Here is a 17633-nt window from a genome sequence, read left to right on the forward strand (position 1 = left end):
AACAGAACAGGCAGTGAACCATAGTGGAACTAACTTCAGACTTCAATGCTGGGCAGAATACCAGTGTGTGTGAACACACAGTGCACCAAACACCACCTAACGAAGTGCCTCCACTATGACTAAAATGGGCACATGACCATCAGCACTGGTTACTGGAACAGTGGCAGTGTGTTGAATGATCTAATGAATCCCAATACCTTCTTCATCATGCCAATGGTAGAGCACAAACGTGTCATCTTCCAGGTGAACAGCTTCTTCACACCTGTACTACAGGACCAAGACAAGGTGGCGGCAGCTTCATTATGGCCTGGGGAATAATCACGTGCACATCCATTGGTCCAATGGAGCTAGTGTGAGGCAGCATCATGATGGCCAAGAAGTATCATACACTGCCTGCAGACCATGTAAATCCCTTCATGACCATCATGTTTCCTGACAGCAGTGGCATTTTTAAACAAGATAATGTGTAATGTCACAATGCCAGGAGTGTGATGGAATGGTTCGTGGAACACAGTGGCGAGTTCCAATCGATGTGCTGGGCCCCCAACTCGCCAGATCTGATTCCAATTGGACACATCTGGGATATGGCTGAACTTGTCGTCAAAGCTCGTACCCCCCCCCCCCCCCCCCCGCCTCCTCTTCCTCCCCAGAATTAGGTGACTTGTATGTGCAGATGTGGTGTAAGCTCCCTCCAGCGACCTACAAAGGCCTCATTGCTTCCCTGCCACAACACATCGCTGCTGTTATCTGTGCCAAAGGTGGACATAAATAGTTGCTCATAATGTTTCGGCTGATCAGTGCATGTGAATTATTACACTGATGCAAGCGCACTTTAAGAATAATGAAGATCATATGGATTATTGTGTTGACATTGTTGATAAGGATGGTATTAATTTGACAATGATCCCATAGTAGTGATTATGATGATGTTGAATGATGAAGCTACGGTTATGGGCTTTGTGTTAAGCAATGTGGTAAAGCATGTTCATGCAGTCTTGTGGAATGGATTGCTGGCAAAAATATCTGTAATATTGTGAGAGTAATTAATGAAAGTACCTGTGACAAGACAAAATCTTAATCTTGTGAACAGCTAATTTTGCAAATATGTTAATGAAGCAATGTCTAAATTAAACTGTCAACTGTATAGAGATGTGTGGTCTAAAGAACAAGTAAATTCAATGGTGTTAACTGAACTGCTGACTGAAATAACATAAAAATCTATGAACTGTAACACTGAAAGCAAATTTGAAACCCTTGCTAACTATTGATGACAGTGCTGCTAAGGCAGAGTCACCAAACACAGACTTCCAAAATTCCTTCACCAAAGACGATAAAGTAAATATTATAGAATTCCAATCAAAAACAGCTGCCAACCTGAATAACTTAGAAGTAGATATCCCCACAGTAGCAAAGCAACTTAATTCACTTAGTAAAATCAAGTCTTCCGGACCAGACTGCATACCAATTACTCTCTTTCAGAGTATGCTGATGGAAATCGCCCTATTTAACAATCATATACAACCACTCGCTTGACGAAAGCTCTGTACTCAAAGACTGGAAAGTTGTACAGGTCACACCAATATTCAAGAAAGGCAATAGGAGTAGTCCACTAAATTACTGGTCGATATCATTAATGTTGATATGCAGTAGAATTTTGAAACCTACATTGGTTTCAAACATTATTAATTACCTCGAAGAGAATGTTCTACTGACACATAGTCAACACACATTTAGAAAACACAACAAGCTCTTTAATCACACAAAGTGCTGAATGCTTCTGACAAGGATTTAAAACTGATTCCATATTTCTATATTCCCAGTAGGCTTTCAACACCACACCTCACAAGCAGCTTTTGATCAAATTGCTTGCTTATGGAATATTATCTCAGTTATGCAAATGGATTCGTGATTTCCTGTCAGAGTGGTCACAGTTCATGGAAAGACACCAAGTAAAACAGATGTGATTTCTGGCATTCACAAAGGTAGTGTTATATGTCCTCCGCTGTTCCTTATCTATACACAAGGCCTGTTCATGAAGCTTCGGAACTTTGTCCATGAGATTTTTCTGCACTTACTCCTTACTTATTGTGCATGGTCTCCTTCAAAATACTCTCCTCCACAACTGATATGCCAGTCCCAATGCCGATTCCCTTTCCATAAGCAGTCCTGGAACGCCTCTTGATGTATCACATACAGCACCATCTGCAAATTTTCTTTTATCTCATTTATTGTTGCAAATCTTTGCCCTTTCAATGGGGATTTCAACTTTGGAAATAAAAAGTTCATAACAAAACGTTCACAGGGTCCTGGTTTGGAGGGTACAGAGCCTGTGTCAGCACAGTGATATCATTTTTTGTGCAATCGTCATGCACTATCAGGGATAATGTGTGGATGCATTATCATGATGCATGAGTCATGAATTGTCTCTCATTTTCTCACAGGCATCGCAACACGTCCAATGGTCCCATGTGACACAAATTCATGATGAACTAATCCTTCACAGTCAATGAAAACTATCAGCATGATTTTGAGATTTGAACTGACCTGACAAGCTTTCTTGGTCTTGGAGAACATTTCCTGACAGATCATGAAGACTGAACCTTGCTCTCAACATCATAACTGTAGACCTTCATCTCATCACCAGTCATGATTCTCTTAAGGAACATCTCGTTTTCATTTGAATGATCCAAAAGCTCTTCACAGATTGCAAGGCAAAGGTCTTTCTGGACTTGCCTCATGAGCCATGGAATGAACTTGGTGGAAACTACACACATTCCGAGATGCTGTGTCAGCGTTTCATGACATGATCCAACTGAAATGTTATATTCTTCTGTAATCTCTTGGACAGTCAGTCTTTGACTGGCATGTACAATTTTGTTGACATTCCATGCATGAGCGTGATCGGTAGACTTTGAGAACCATACTGAACGAGGATCACTTTTAACTTATGTCCAGCCATTTTTCAATCATGTGAACCATTTGTATCACTGAGTATGGCTTCAGCTCTCATCACTGTAGGCTTCCTGCACCATTTGGTGTGACTCTGTAAACGTTTTCTTAAGTTTCATGCAAAATTTGATGCAGATATGTTGCTCCTCTAACTCTGCCATCTCGAAAGTCACAAACTGTATGACACAACATTCTATTCAGTACAGTACTGAACAATAACTAACACATGTATAACAATGAAACTTCTGGCAGCTATAAACACAGCCATGTGCAGGGATGCCAACAGCATTTCACTTCAACACACCATTGATGTGGAATTATGAATGTTCCAGAATTTTTTGAACAGACCTCATAAAAGATTTAGGAGAGAATCTGAGCAGTTGTCTTACATTGTTTGCATATGGTGCTGTTGTTTATCATCTTGTACAGTCATCAGAAGATCAAAACAAATTCCAAAGTGATGTGTAAAGGTGCAAAAATTGGCACTTGACCCTACACAATGAAAACTGTGAGGCCATCCACATGAGCAATAAAAGGAATCCATTAAATGTTTGTTACATGATAAATCAATCAAATCTAAAGGTCATTAATTCAACTAAATAGCTGGGGGAAGGTGAATCTAAGACTGCATCTTATTGGCAGAAATCTTAGAAGATGCAAAAAACTACTAAAGAGACTGCCTACATTACACTTATCTGTCCTCTTTTGGAGTAGTGTTGCATCGTGTGCGATCCTTACCAGATAGGAGTAACAGAGTACATCGAGAAAGTTCTAAGAAGGGTAGCAAGTTTTGTATTTTTGAGAAATAGGGGATAGAGTGTCACAGATATGAAACACGATTTGGGGTGGACATCATTAAATCAAAGGTCTTTTTCATAACAGAGAGACTTTCTCATGAAATTTCAGTCACCAACTTTCTCCCCTGAATGCGAAAATATTTTTTGATACTGACCTACATACGGAGAAATGATCATCATAACGAAATAAGGGAAATCGGAGCTTGCAGGGAAAGATATAGGTGTTCGTTTTTTCTGTGCACTGTTCAAGTGTGGAATAGTAGAGGATTATTGTTATTGCAATTCGATGAACCCTTTGTCACGCACTGAAGTGCGATTTGCAGAGTAAGCGTGTAGATGTAGATACTTCCTACGTGCAATACTTTGGGAAGGGAGGGGGTTAATGAAACAGTATAGACCATCTTTAAACAAAATCTGTAATACCTGAGCAATCCAGAGTAACCAATACTAATGAACGATATACACAAGTAGTTGATAAATGTAAAAAGCATATATTGTAACAGTGCTGTGAGGTCAATTCAAGTTTGTTTGGGTACTTTGAAAGTAATTTTGATGATTTGTAAATGAAATATAGTTTTTACCTAAAAGTACATTCAATGAACATAAACAAATACTGAAACATACATTTATAAAATTCTTGTGGTAAAAATCTATGTTTAATGGAAAGACAAAAGAAACATATTAGTAACAAAACCCATTCCATAATTAAAAAGATACTCTGTATTATAAATTGTGTATTATCATTTTCTGTTTATTGGCAAACGATATTCTCCAGAACTGTTTAACTTTTAATTGCAATAATTCAAATTAACATTTTGAACAATGTAAACAACTAAATTTCGATTGTAAAAACCTATATAAGGATAGGCTGCAGCAGCCAAAAGGGTGTCAGTCATTGGTTCAATTCTGTCAAGCTTAGTGTGATGTCAATTTTTGATGGGAACAACCACTTTTCAAGAAAAATCATGTTTTGGCTACATCATATCTCTAATATTTTCATATCTATAGAAGGTGATTAACTATAACAAAGATGACCTGGACATTAAGAGGAGTCCAGGATCTGATTTACAGTTGGAGCAGACTGCATTGAACAGATGCCCCAATTCGTTCAAACATCAAAAAAATCTAAATTGAGTACTAACTCATGTAAACCCAGCAATGTGGTTACCTTTTACACTGACCCATGCCCTCCTGTTAGATTTCTATTTGGAGTGGTACTACCTAACTCTCACATTCTTTTCCAGAGATCTAATGGAACTGGGCCTCTTTAGCAGACCACCTGCAGAAAACACTTTCATACTAAATTTCCTTGTATATTCACCACAATCCATAGCGTTTTGACTCTCAAGGGTCGTAATCACGATAAAGTTGAATATATCAATTCTAATTTTATGTATACAAACTGAACTGTTTGAATACATTTACATTTTATAATTAATAGCTTAACAACGTGAGGAATTAAAAAAGATGGTAGCAACAAGAATCAAACATGACCCAACCAGCCAATGCACTTGATGACTGGGCCACAGAATCACTACATCAACTGCTCCAAAAAATCCCTCATACTTTATGCCTGCACAATAAGTTACACGCACATTCAGAAAAAATACTAACCTGATGCTATGAGCAATGTAGCACTCACAGCATCCAAAGGGATGATGTTACATCTGAGTATGCATTGTCGAAAACAGCTACATCCCTTGTCTTTGATCGTAGCATATCTCACAATCATTTCAGCACTCGACACTGGTCTCTAGCTATCATGGAGAGATCGCTACAAAACATCTATTTCATTTGAATACCAGCATGCATTCGAAGATAAATGGCATAATTTTAGTGCGGATTCAGACTTGCAATCGAAGAGAAATGGCATAATTCTAGTACAATATTTACAGTGTGCTGTAGTACATAACACATGGTAACCGCCTGCCACTGGTCCCTACTTCCATTTATGTGCTTCTGGGGATTTATAGAAGCATAATAAAGTTACAGCAGTATTTTCACAGTTCCTGGCATGGCAGTACCACACAAGCAATAAGCAATTAATTAGACTAGCAAGTCAGATGCCTTTGTTGTCTGTTGCACTTGGAATAAATATCAGTCAATTCTCAATTCTATGTTCACCATCTAAAATGAAGTAACTTAATGAAGCCTCACTAAATCTTAAAAGAAGCATCAGCCTCATTCATATCAGATTCTTTTTTCAAGTGTGATGTTTTTCAAATGTAAAATTTTAATTGAAAATACTTACAGTGCAGGATTGCACTGTCTGGTCACTGGAGTAGCTCAGCAAAACTGTTTCAGTGCTGCCAACAGGAACTTCTTCACAATGTATTAGTTCATCAGCCCTAAAAAATTCACATATAGATTACAAAAAAAGCAGCATTTGCTCAAGCTAGAAGAAGAATTAATATCTGCCAATATATTCTCCTCATCAGCTGACATTTAATCCACTAAATCCATTACACATGATAACAATGCTGCCTCAATATATACAAGGGCTGTTCAAAAAGTAAGGTGACTTTTCAAATTGCACAGGCAATGTACATTTGAATATCGATCCTTTTTTTTTTTTTTTTTTTTTGTTATGTTGGTGCCCTGAACATACATTCACTGTTTCAGGTGTACGGCAGATGCGAACGACGAACCTCACTCTGGATGCCCCAGCACATCAACAACAGATGTTAACATTGAAGCTGTGAAGCAAATCATTATGGAAAATCATCAAATTATTGTAAGTGAAGTTGCTGAGGATGTTGGCATATCAGTCGGCTTGTGTCATGAAATTTTTTTGGATGTTTTGGGCACAAGACGCGTGTCAGTGAAGTTTGTTCCAGAACTCAATTTTGATGAGAAGAACCATTGCATGAGCATTGTTCAGGAGCTCTTGAGTGATGTCAAAGGTGATCCTGATTTGCTCAAAAGGGTCATAACTGGTGGCAAAACATGGGTTTACAATTATGAAGTAGAAAACACAGCCCAATCGTCCCACTGGAAGGATTCCGGAGAGCCATGACCAAAAAAACGTGCCAAGTTCAATCAAATGTCAAAGTTTTGCTCACTATTTTTTGCAATTACCGTAGTGTAGTACATCATGAATTTTTGCCTCAAGGTTGTGTGATCAATAAGGAGTATTACCTTGACATTATGCGTCGTTTGCAAGAAGCAATTCACAGAAAACATCCAGAATTGTGGAAAAACAATTCATGGCTTTTGCATCACGACAATGCACCTGCTCACTCATCACTGCTTGTGAGAGATTTTTTGGCCAAAAATGACATGCAATCATGCCTCAGCTACCATATTCACCAGATTTGGACCCCTGCGACTTTTTCCTGCTTCCAATATGGAAGAGAACTATGAAGGGACAAAGATTTTCAATGATTGAGGAAATAAAAACTGCATCACTGGAAGTACTCAAGGATGTACCAAAAAGTGCTTATGAGACATGCTTTGAGGATTGGAAGAATCATCTGCACAAGTGTATTGTATCTGAAGGGGGTTACTTTGAAGGGGACAACATGAATATTGATGAATAAATAAATATTTTTTCACAGAAATGTAAAGTTACCTTACTATTTGAACACACCTCGTCAAATAATTAACCTCCAAGTTTGTTTTTGTCAATATGAGATCCATCTATTAATTTTAAACTTTTCAACGTACATACCTTTAACAACACCTAGAGAAAAAGAAAGGGGCAGGGGGACGACAGAGGGAGGAGAGGGAGAGACAAAGGGAAAGGGAGAAGGAGAGGAGGGTCGGGATGTGAGAATTTGTTGGAGTGCGAGTTCCCGACTGTAAAGTTTGGGGTAACTAATACCTGGTGGGATGATCCGAGAGACTGTGCAGCAGTGAAATGCAGGTCCTTCAAATTGTGCTGCAGAGCACGTCCAGTGATCAGGTGCCCCATGTGCCTGAGGCACGCAGGGAAGGGAACCACGGAGTAAGGGTAACAGTTTGAGAACGTAGTACAGTGTGACTCTGACATTATGGAGGTTAGGACAGTGACAGAAGGCAACAACGACAGATTTCGGAGGATACTGAGCAGAGAAGATGTCATTTTGGGACTCAATTTGAAAAATTTGTTGTCTTGGTACAGTGAGGCATTTGAGGCTCCAATGGTACTGTGTGATGACAGTGGGGACAGAGAATAGGGGGTGAAAAGGGGGGGGAGTGAAGAGGAAAGTAGTAAGGGGGGGGGGGCTGATGCTTCTGAGTTTTTGAGTAGTGAGAATTGCATTAAAAAGAAGATGAGACATGACATCTTGAAAGACATGGATTCAAGCAGTTGGGAAGATACCGCATTTCTCAATTTCCAAAAAGCATTTGACTCTGTACCACACCTATGCTTATTATCGCAAGTACGATTGTATCAGGTATTGAGCAAAACTGGTGACTGGATTGGGAATTTCTCAGTAAAGAGGACACAGCACTTTATCTCAGATGGAGACACGCTGTCAGATGTAGAAATAACTAGATGTGTGCACCAGGGAAGTGTACTGGGATCCCTCATGTTTGTGTTGTATATCAATAATCTTGTAGACAATAGCAACCTCACACTTTTCGCAGATGACACAGTTATCTATAACAAATTATTCAGTGAAAAAAGCTGTACAAATATTCAGTCAGCTCTTATTAAGATTTCAAAGTGGTGCAAAGACTGGCAACTTACTTTAAACTTACAGAAATGTAAAACTGCATCTGAACTAAAGAACTACGTATACTGTTACTACATCAATGAGTTACAGCTGATGTTGGTGAACTAATGTAAGTGCTCGTATGTAATAATCTATAGGAATACGGAATGGAACAATCATTTAGGGTCATTTGTATGTAGAGCAGGTGTCAGACTTTGCACTTCTCTAGTATTCTACACTGAACCAATCATGTAATACAAATACAAACACATTCAGTCACAATTTTTTCATGTTTCATTAAATTACACGATGGGGTGTGGGTCCATCATCACAGGGTCCAAAATACATTGCATAATTTAATGAAACAAGAAAAAATTGTGATTGAAGGTTTTTTCATCCATAATACCTGGTAATTGTATCCAAGAAAGGGATATCAGTTCTGCTGTTACCGTCAATATCTAAATCTACACACGATTAAAAAAGTGTATGCACGCCAAATGTCACAAAAAACTGCATAACCTAGAGCAACACCATTATTTTACATTGATGGATCTGTGAAGTGTATAGCATCCATTAGAGTTAGCTCCGGAGGATCGGCCCAGATGGCATTCAAGGTTCCATCCAGGCATTACCAATACTGCCAAAAGCCAAATGTTCAAATGTGTGTTAAATCTTATGGGACTTAACTGCTAAGGTCATCAGTCCCTAAGCTTACACACTACTTAACCTAAATTATCCTAAGGACAAACACACACACCCATGCAAGAGGGAGGATTCGAACCTCCACCAGGACCAGCCACACAGTCCATGACTGCAGCGCCCTAGATCGCTCGGCTAATTCCGCGCGCCTGCCAAAAGCCATTTGAACTGAAGAATGCAGCAGTGACATCCCAGCGTCTAGAGAGAGGGTGTCGTCATGTCTAAAACTGGGAGAGTTGATGACAAAGTATTTTTCAAGGAAACACAGGTGCACATACACCACACAAAGGATGTAATCAGATTCAATGAGCCAGGAAAACAATGAGCCTGGAAAAATGTCAGTTCTTGTTAAAAGAGGTTTGCTACTGCAGCCATATTATTGGTCAGAATGGGGCATGAACTGATTCCTAACTTGTGTAAGCTGTATGAGAATCTCCTACTCCTGAGGTGATAAAGGAGCTGCAGTCCTTAATTTTCCTCAATAATTTACTGTATTGTAAATTCGCAACAATGAACTGATCACTTGCCTGATGCTCGCATGTCATTTCCACAGTGTAATACGCAAAGGCGGGAGAAAAAAGTGGTGGGGCAGCAGATACACAGTGCACAATGTGCAACAATCCAGAATGCACTCTGCCTCTGTTAGTTTGTGAATATAGAATGTGCTTTTTTTTCCTTTCCTTGTGCTCCATCACTTACAATAGATTGCCAAAACAAGACATGAGCTCATAATGCTCTGACGCTAAAAAGGCAACTAATTCTACATACAGTCAATAGTTGAGAAAGACTAAAACACAGGCTGCAGAACACTTTCAGATCCTGATGTCTACTCTCTCTCTCTCATCAATAATATTCTCAAGACAGAAGATAAAGTCATTTCATGGCAACAGTAAGTGAATGTCGCCAGCCAAACATGAAGAGGAGGAGGATTCACTGTTTGAATGGTTCGAACATATGCACTCATAGCAAATTCTGTCATCTGGCGTACTGCTTTAAGAAAAGATTCATGAAGACATGCAGAAAAAGGGAATTTCTGAGGGCTAGCTGTGGGGTTTTCATCAGAGACATAAAGTCAATGCAATCAGTGTCTATGGGGAGGCACATAAATGAGGAAGACGCCAATGAATGGGCATATAAATTGCAATCCAAGAGATGTGTTTGATATAAATGAAGTTAGCATTTTCTGTAACTTGATATCTGAGAAATTACTACATGTCAAGTGCAATAAATGTCATGGAGTAACATGCAGCAAAGAGAGAGAGAGAGAGAGAGAGAGAGAGAGAGAGAGAGAGACTGTGGTCTTGTGTCTCAATCCAGATGATTCTGAGAAGCTCAAACCATTAGTGACTGGAAGATACAAAAACCTACATTTCTTTAAAAATGTCAACCTATTTAATCTGCAAACCATCATGAGCATAGCAATAAAACTTTCATAACTGGCTCCTGAAGGTTCAACAACAGCAGCAAGGAAGAGCAATATTTTGCTAGCTTAGGACCACTGCTCAGCACATTCCAAGTACAGGTGTTGTCTTCTTAACTGCTAAAGGCAAGGCAACTAAACTACAAGGAACAGTTCCACACTGGAAAGTACTGCATGTTATCCACAACATATCTGCTGTTTGAACATCAACAAAAGCAAAACAAGAATAATGGAATGTAGTCAAATTAAATTAGATTCAAATGGCTCTGAGCACTATGGGACTTAACTGCTGAGATCATCAGTCCCCTAGAACTTAGAATTACTTAAACCTAACTAACCTAAGGACATCACACACATCTATGCCCAAGGCAGGATTCGAACCTGCAACGTAGCGGTCGCACGGTTCCAGACTGTAGCGCCTAGAACCGCTCGGCCACTCCGGCCAGCAATTAAATTAGGTGATACTGAGGGAACCAGAATAGGAAATGAGACACTTAAAAGTAGTAGATAAGTTTTGCTATTTGGGCAGCAAAATAACTGCTGATGGGCAAAGTGCAGAGGATATAAAATATAGACTGGCAATGGCAGGAAAAGCATTTCCAAGGAAGAAAAATTTGTTAACATCAAATATATATTTAACAATATTAGAGAAGGAAAGTTGCTACTCACAATATAGTGGAGTTACTGAGTCGCGATAGGCACAACAACAAAATTCACACAATTATAGCTTTCAGCCATTAAGGCCTTTGTCAGCAATAAACACACATACACACATGCACACACATACTCATGCAAACGCAACTTGCACACACGTCTGCAGTCTCAGACAACTGAAACCACACTGCGAGCAGCAGCACCAGTGCGTGATGGGAGTGGCAATTGGGTGGGGTAAGGAGGAAGCTGGGGCGGGGAGGGGGAGGGATAGTATGGTGGGGGTGGCGGACAGTGAAGTACTGCAGTTTAGATGGAGGGGAGGAGAGAAAGGGGGGAGGGGAGGGGGTTAAGTAGCGGAAAGGAGAGAAATTAAAAGACTGGGTGTGGCGGTGAAATGATAGCTGTGTAGTGCTGGAATGGGAACAGGGAGGGGGCAGGATGGGTGAGGACAGTGACTAACAAAGGTGACTATAATTGTGTGAACCTTTTCTTTTTGTTGTGCCTATCGCGACCCAGCATCTCCGCTATGTGGTGAGTAACAACTTTCCTTCTCTAATATTGCTACATTCCATCCTGGATTTTCCATGGTTTGAATATAGATTTAAGTTTTAGGAAGTCTTTTCTGAAGTTATTTGTTTAGAGTGCAGCCACGTATGGAAGTGAAACATGGACGATAAACAGTTTACATAAGAAGAGAATAGAAGCTTTTAAAATGTGGTGCTAAAGAAGAATGCTGAAGATTAAATGGGTTACTCACATAACTAATGATGAAGTACTGCCTAGAACTAGGGAGGCAAGAAATTTATGACACAACTTGACCAAAGGAAGGGATTGGTTGATAGGACACATTCTGAGACATCAATGGACCACCAATTTAGTATTGGAGGAAAAGAGTGGGAGATAAAAATTGTAGAAGGAGACCAAAAGATGAATACAATAAGCACATTCAGAAAGATGTACGTTGCAGTAGTTACTTGGAAATGAATAGGATCGCACAGGACAGGGTAACATGGAGAGCTGCATCAAAACAGTCTCTGGACTGAATACAATGGAAAACATCAAATAAAAAACTACAAATTCTGTTTTAAAAATTATATAAATATTATTACTTTTGTCGATATTGAAATTATCTACTCCATTATCGTCCTGCACACAGTGAAACTGAGCAATAAGTTAATTTCCGTTTGATTTTCAACTATAATTTTGAAGTTTATATAAAAGGCTCACTCAACAGAAGTATTTCAATACGAGATTATTAAAATGATTCACACAAAATCTCAGAAATTTGAGAGTGGCTTTGAACATAATTTGATTATATTGACCCAGAACTTGGATAAAATTTTCACTTCATCTCATCTTAAATATTTTCTCTCTACCAATATCCACAAATTCACAAGTGTGACATACAATGAATTTGAACCCGACATTCTTCCCTTTGATACCAAAACTTAAACCATACAGTCAATCTTGTTTGAACTGCTATGGTTACAAGCAGGAAATGGCACACATTAATCTGTATTTGAGGGGTGATTTTTCTTGCAGTTGTCTAGTATGCCGACAATGCGCGTTTGCATGCTTGCCTTTACCAACAATATTTCTTCTTCAGATATACTCTTTATTTTTTAGTGTGCTTCTTGTAGCAGAATACAGATTGAACTTTCTTGCTGTAATCAGATTCTTTACATCCTTCAAGTAGACTTTCATTAAAGATGAGTTATTGCTTTTTACCATGCCTACTTCTGCAACTCACTGCATCAAAATATTCATAAGATTATGTACTTCAACATGTAGAAATGGATCCCTTTGGACATTGCTCTGAAAACTGAGTATAATTGGTCCCAATAACGGTACTGTTGAACTAAGGAATGAAATAAATAATGAGGCATTCTTAAAAATGACACACTTTCCCAGTTATTCTGGGTATGTCTGCTTTAAAAGGACCGTGTACCAGTTTGTAGACCATCAAAATATTCTTACAGTTCATTGTTAAAGCGATTTAATGGTTTTAAAATCACTCGTCCTTCCACACAACACTTTTTACATGTTCGAGCAAATCATTTGCCCTTGTACACTAAAAAATGAAATCAAATTAAAATGTTGTTATTAATGATTTACCATGGTCTCAAAGTCATTCATTTGGGTCTTTTGAGACACAGCATTCAAGCTTTCATGAAATTCAAGTACACTCAGTTGACATTTGTCAACAACAGTAAGAATTACGTCTGAGATGTGGTGCCAAGTTGGATAACACCGTAATTAAGTTTTGATATTTACAATTGCATTTTCTTTGCAATTTGACTATCTGGATGTAATGAAGAGCATGTACAAAGACAAGTAATTTTTATTATTTAAATATTAAACAATGAGGATGCCTTTTTCTTCCATTTCCTTTCAGCTGAAGGTACAACAATCGACCAGTTTATGCCAGAATAGGCCAAATCGTCACCTGCAAAGCCACCTTGCCAGTCAAATCGCATCACCAGATCAGCTAAGTTGTGAGACTGAGGGCTCTTGAATCCACAACCAAAACATATCGCTCTCGTGTTCTGAGCAACCGCCTAGAGCAGACACTAAATTCCCTAGTTCCTTCACCTCTGAATTTTCCATTCTTCTTCTCTGAGATAGGGGTTATGTATGCGTGAGATGTGCTTGCTTGTGTGTATGTGTGTGTGTGTGTTTTGTTTTCTTTTCTTTTCTGAAGAAGGTTTTGGCCAAAATCTAAGTGTGTAACAGTCTTTTCATTGTGCCTGTCTGAAACTCAACATGTCATCTTAACAGTGAATAGCAAACTATTCTTTACAATTTAATTGGTAATGTAATGTAAATGGATAGACAAAATCCACTCACCAAGCGGCAGCAGGGGAACACACACACAAAAGGATTTAACTTTTACTAGCTTTCGGAGCCAGTGGCTACTTCTGGCTGAAGTGCTGAAGGGGAAGAAACAGGTGTGAAGCAAAAGGACTGGAGAGGTTTAGGGAAAGGGCTACAGTTCAGAAAAGTCAGAGAACACCAAGTCAGCGGAGACTTACTGGAGAGTATGAGAAGGACTGCTGGGGACTGTACTGGATAAGATCTGAAAACCTGAGAGCTTAATGGTGGTAGACAGAGTAGTATGCAAGACAGAGATTACTGCTGAAACATTGTATATGAGTTAATACGAGTGGAAAGCTAAGTGGACTGTGTGTAACAGTGGCGGCAGGGGGACAGCAAAAGACAGACAGATCAGAGAATGAAAGATGTAGAAAACTAAAACAAAAGGAAGAAAGTAGTAGTTACTGTGAAAAATGCTGAGACAGAAGAAATTAACGTAAATTAAGGCCAGGTGAGTAGCAAGAGCCAAGAACATGTTGCAGCACTAGTACCCGCCTGGGGATTTCTGAGAAGCTGGTGTTTTAGGAAAGAATCCAGATGGCACATGTGCTGAAACAGGCAACAAGGTCATGTAAAGCATACTCTGCAAAATAATGTTGTGTCCCGGTATACACAATCTGTCTATGCCCTTTCATCCTAAGACATAACTTGGTAGTAGTCACACCGATGTAAAAGGCCAAACAGTGTTTACCTAACAGCTGGTTTATGATGTGTTGTTTCACAGACAGCTCTTCCTTTGATAGTACATGTTTTTCTAGTTCCAGGGCTGGTACAGGTGGTGATGGGGTGGTGCATAGGGCAAGTCTTGCAGTGGGGATGGTCACGGGTATAGGAGCCATAGGGTATGGAGATGGGTGCACAAGGAGCACAGGGTCTGCAAGGACACTGAGGAGATCAGGAGGGTGGCAAAAAAAGCTACTCGAGGGGTGGTGGACAAAATGTCAGACAGACAGGACGTCTTTTCAGGGCATGATTTTAGGAAGTCATGGCCTTGTCAAAATAGCTCATTAATACATTCAAAACCAGGATAATACTGAGTGACAAGTGATGTGCACCGAAGTTGTTTTTTGGAGGGGTCACCAGTATCCAGACTGGAAGTGATGACCTGGGAAATCTGCTTTTGAACTAGGCTGATGGAGTAATTATGTCTAGTGGAGACGGAGGTGAGAATGGTGGTGTATTTCTGTAAAGAGTCTGCATCCAAACAAATACATTTGCCTCGAATGCCAAGGCTGTATGGGACAGAATGTCTGACACGGGAAGGATGGCAACTGTCAAAACCTAAGTACTGTTGTTTGATAGTAAGTTTAATGTGGACAGAAGTGCCTAGCTGGCATTTAGTGAGGATGAGATCAACATCAAGGAAAGTGGCATGGGACATGGAATAGGACCACGTGAAATTTAACTGGGAGAAGGTATTTACAGATTTCAGTAATTTTATATGGTCAGCCTCACCATGAGCCCATAGGGCAAAGATGTCATCAAACCATCTAAATCAAATCACGAGCTGAAGGCTCCCAGGAAAGTCCCCTCTAGGTGACCCATGAAAAGCTTGGCACAGGACGGAACCATCGTGGTATCATGGCCCGTACCTCTGATCTCATTGTAGTCCCTCTCAAAGCTGAAGTAGTTGTTGGTAAGTATAAAGTTGATGAAAGTGAGCAGGAAATATGTCATAGGTTTGGAATCAGGTGGGTGCTAACTGAGGAAATGTTCAGCATCAAACAGACCATGTATGTAGGGGATGTTGGTATAGAGGGAGATGGCGTCAATGGTAACGAGCAAGGTGTGTGGTGGGAGTGGGACAGGTACACATTTCAGACGATTTAGGAAATGGTTGGTGTCTTTAATATAAGAGGTAAGTCTCTGTACTATGGGTTGCAGGTGTTGATCAACTAGGGCAAATATAAGTTCATTGGGTGCTTTGATGCCATCAACTATAGGACAGCCAGGATGATTGGCTTTTTGGATCTTAGGAAGAAGGTAAAAAGTGGGGGTGCATGGTTTGGGTGAGGTAAGAAGTTCTATGGATTCAAGTGTTAGTCCTTGTAAGAGACATAGGGTGTTAAGGAGGGACTGCAGGTCCGTCTGAATCACAGGCATGGGATCTTGATGGCAGATGCTTGTACGAGGGCAGTTCAATAAGTAATGCAACACATTTTTTTTCTCGGCCAATTTTGGTTGAAAAAACCGGAAATTTCTTGTGGAATATTTTAAAACATTCCCGCTTCGTCTCGTATAGTTTCATTGACTTCCGACAGGTGGCAGCGCTGTACGGAGCTGTTAAAATGGCGTCTGTAACGGATGTGCGTTGCAAACAACGGGCAGTGATCGAGTTCCTTTTGGCGGAAAACCAGGGCATCTCAGATATTCATAGGCGCTTGCAGAATGTCTACGGTGATCTGGCAGTGGACAAAAGCACGGTGAGTCGTTGGGCAAAGCGTGTGTCATCATCGCCGCAAGGTCAAGCAAGACTGTCTGATCTCCTGCGTGCGGGCCGGCCGTGCACAGCTGTGACTCCTGCAATGGCGGAGCGTGCGAACACACTCGTTCGAGATGATCGACGGATCACCATCAAACAACTCAGTGCTCAACTTGACATCTCTGTTGGTAGTGCTGTCACAATTGTTCACCAGTTGGGATATTCAAAGGTTTGTTCCTGCTGGGTCCCTCGTTGTCTAACCGAACACCATAAAGAGCAAAGGAGAACCATCTGTGCGGAATTGCTTGCTCGTCATGTGGCTGAGGGTGACAATTTCTTGTCAAAGATTGTTACAAGCGATGAAACATGGGTTCATCACTTCGAACCTGAAACAAAACGGCAATCAATGGAGTGGCACCACACCCACTCCCCTACCAAGAAAAAGTTTAAAGCCATACCCTCAGCCGGTAAAGTCATGGTTACAGTCTTCTGGGATGCTGAAGGGGTTATTCTGTTCGATGTCCTTCCCCATGGTCAAACGATCAACTCTGAAGTGTATTGTGCTACTCTTCAGAAATTGAAGAAACGACTTCAGCGTGTTCGTAGGCACAAAAATCTGAACGAACTTCTCCTTCTTCATGACAACGCAAGACCTCACACAAGTCTTCACACCCAAGAGGAGCTCACAAAACTTCAGTGAACTGTTCTTCCTCATGCACCCTACAGCCCCGATCTCGCACCGTCGGATTTCCATATGTATGGCCCAATGAAGGACGCAATCCGTGGGAGGCACTACGCGGATGATGACGAAGTTATTGATGCAGTACGACGTTGGCTCCGACATCGACCAGTGGAATGGTACCGTGCAGGCATACGGGCCCTCATTTCAAGGTGGCGTAAGGCCGTAGCATTGAATGGAGATTACGTTGAAAAATAGTGTTGAGTAGCTAAAAGATTGGGGAATAACCTAGTGTATTTCAATGCTGAATAAAACAACCCCTGTTTCAGAAAAAAAATGTGTTGCATTACTTATTGAACTGCCCTCGTATGTAGAGATGTCAGACAACTGGCATATACCTTCACTAACATACTCCTGTTGATCAAGTACCACACTGGTAGATCCTTTGTCTGCTGGGAGGATAATGATGTGATCTATTCTTTACTAGTCTCTAAACTAT

The 17633-nt window shown here is 40.2% G+C and overlaps 1 protein-coding gene across 2 annotated transcripts in view; it reads right to left on the reverse strand.

Annotated features, from left to right (window-relative positions):
• Window positions 1–17633, reverse strand: part of LOC126191129 (zinc finger protein 510-like) — a 390896-nt gene that overhangs the window by 208654 nt on the left and 164609 nt on the right. For both annotated transcript variants that reach the window (XM_049931877.1, XM_049931878.1), the window contains exon 7: window positions 5998–6094. In XM_049931877.1, coding sequence (XP_049787834.1) covers window positions 5998–6094 — 97 coding nt within the window. The remainder of the gene's footprint in view (window positions 1–5997; window positions 6095–17633) is intronic.

Source organism: Schistocerca cancellata, chromosome 6 (genome assembly GCF_023864275.1).
Source record: "Schistocerca cancellata isolate TAMUIC-IGC-003103 chromosome 6, iqSchCanc2.1, whole genome shotgun sequence".
Lineage (NCBI taxonomy): Eukaryota > Metazoa > Arthropoda > Insecta > Orthoptera > Acrididae > Schistocerca > Schistocerca cancellata.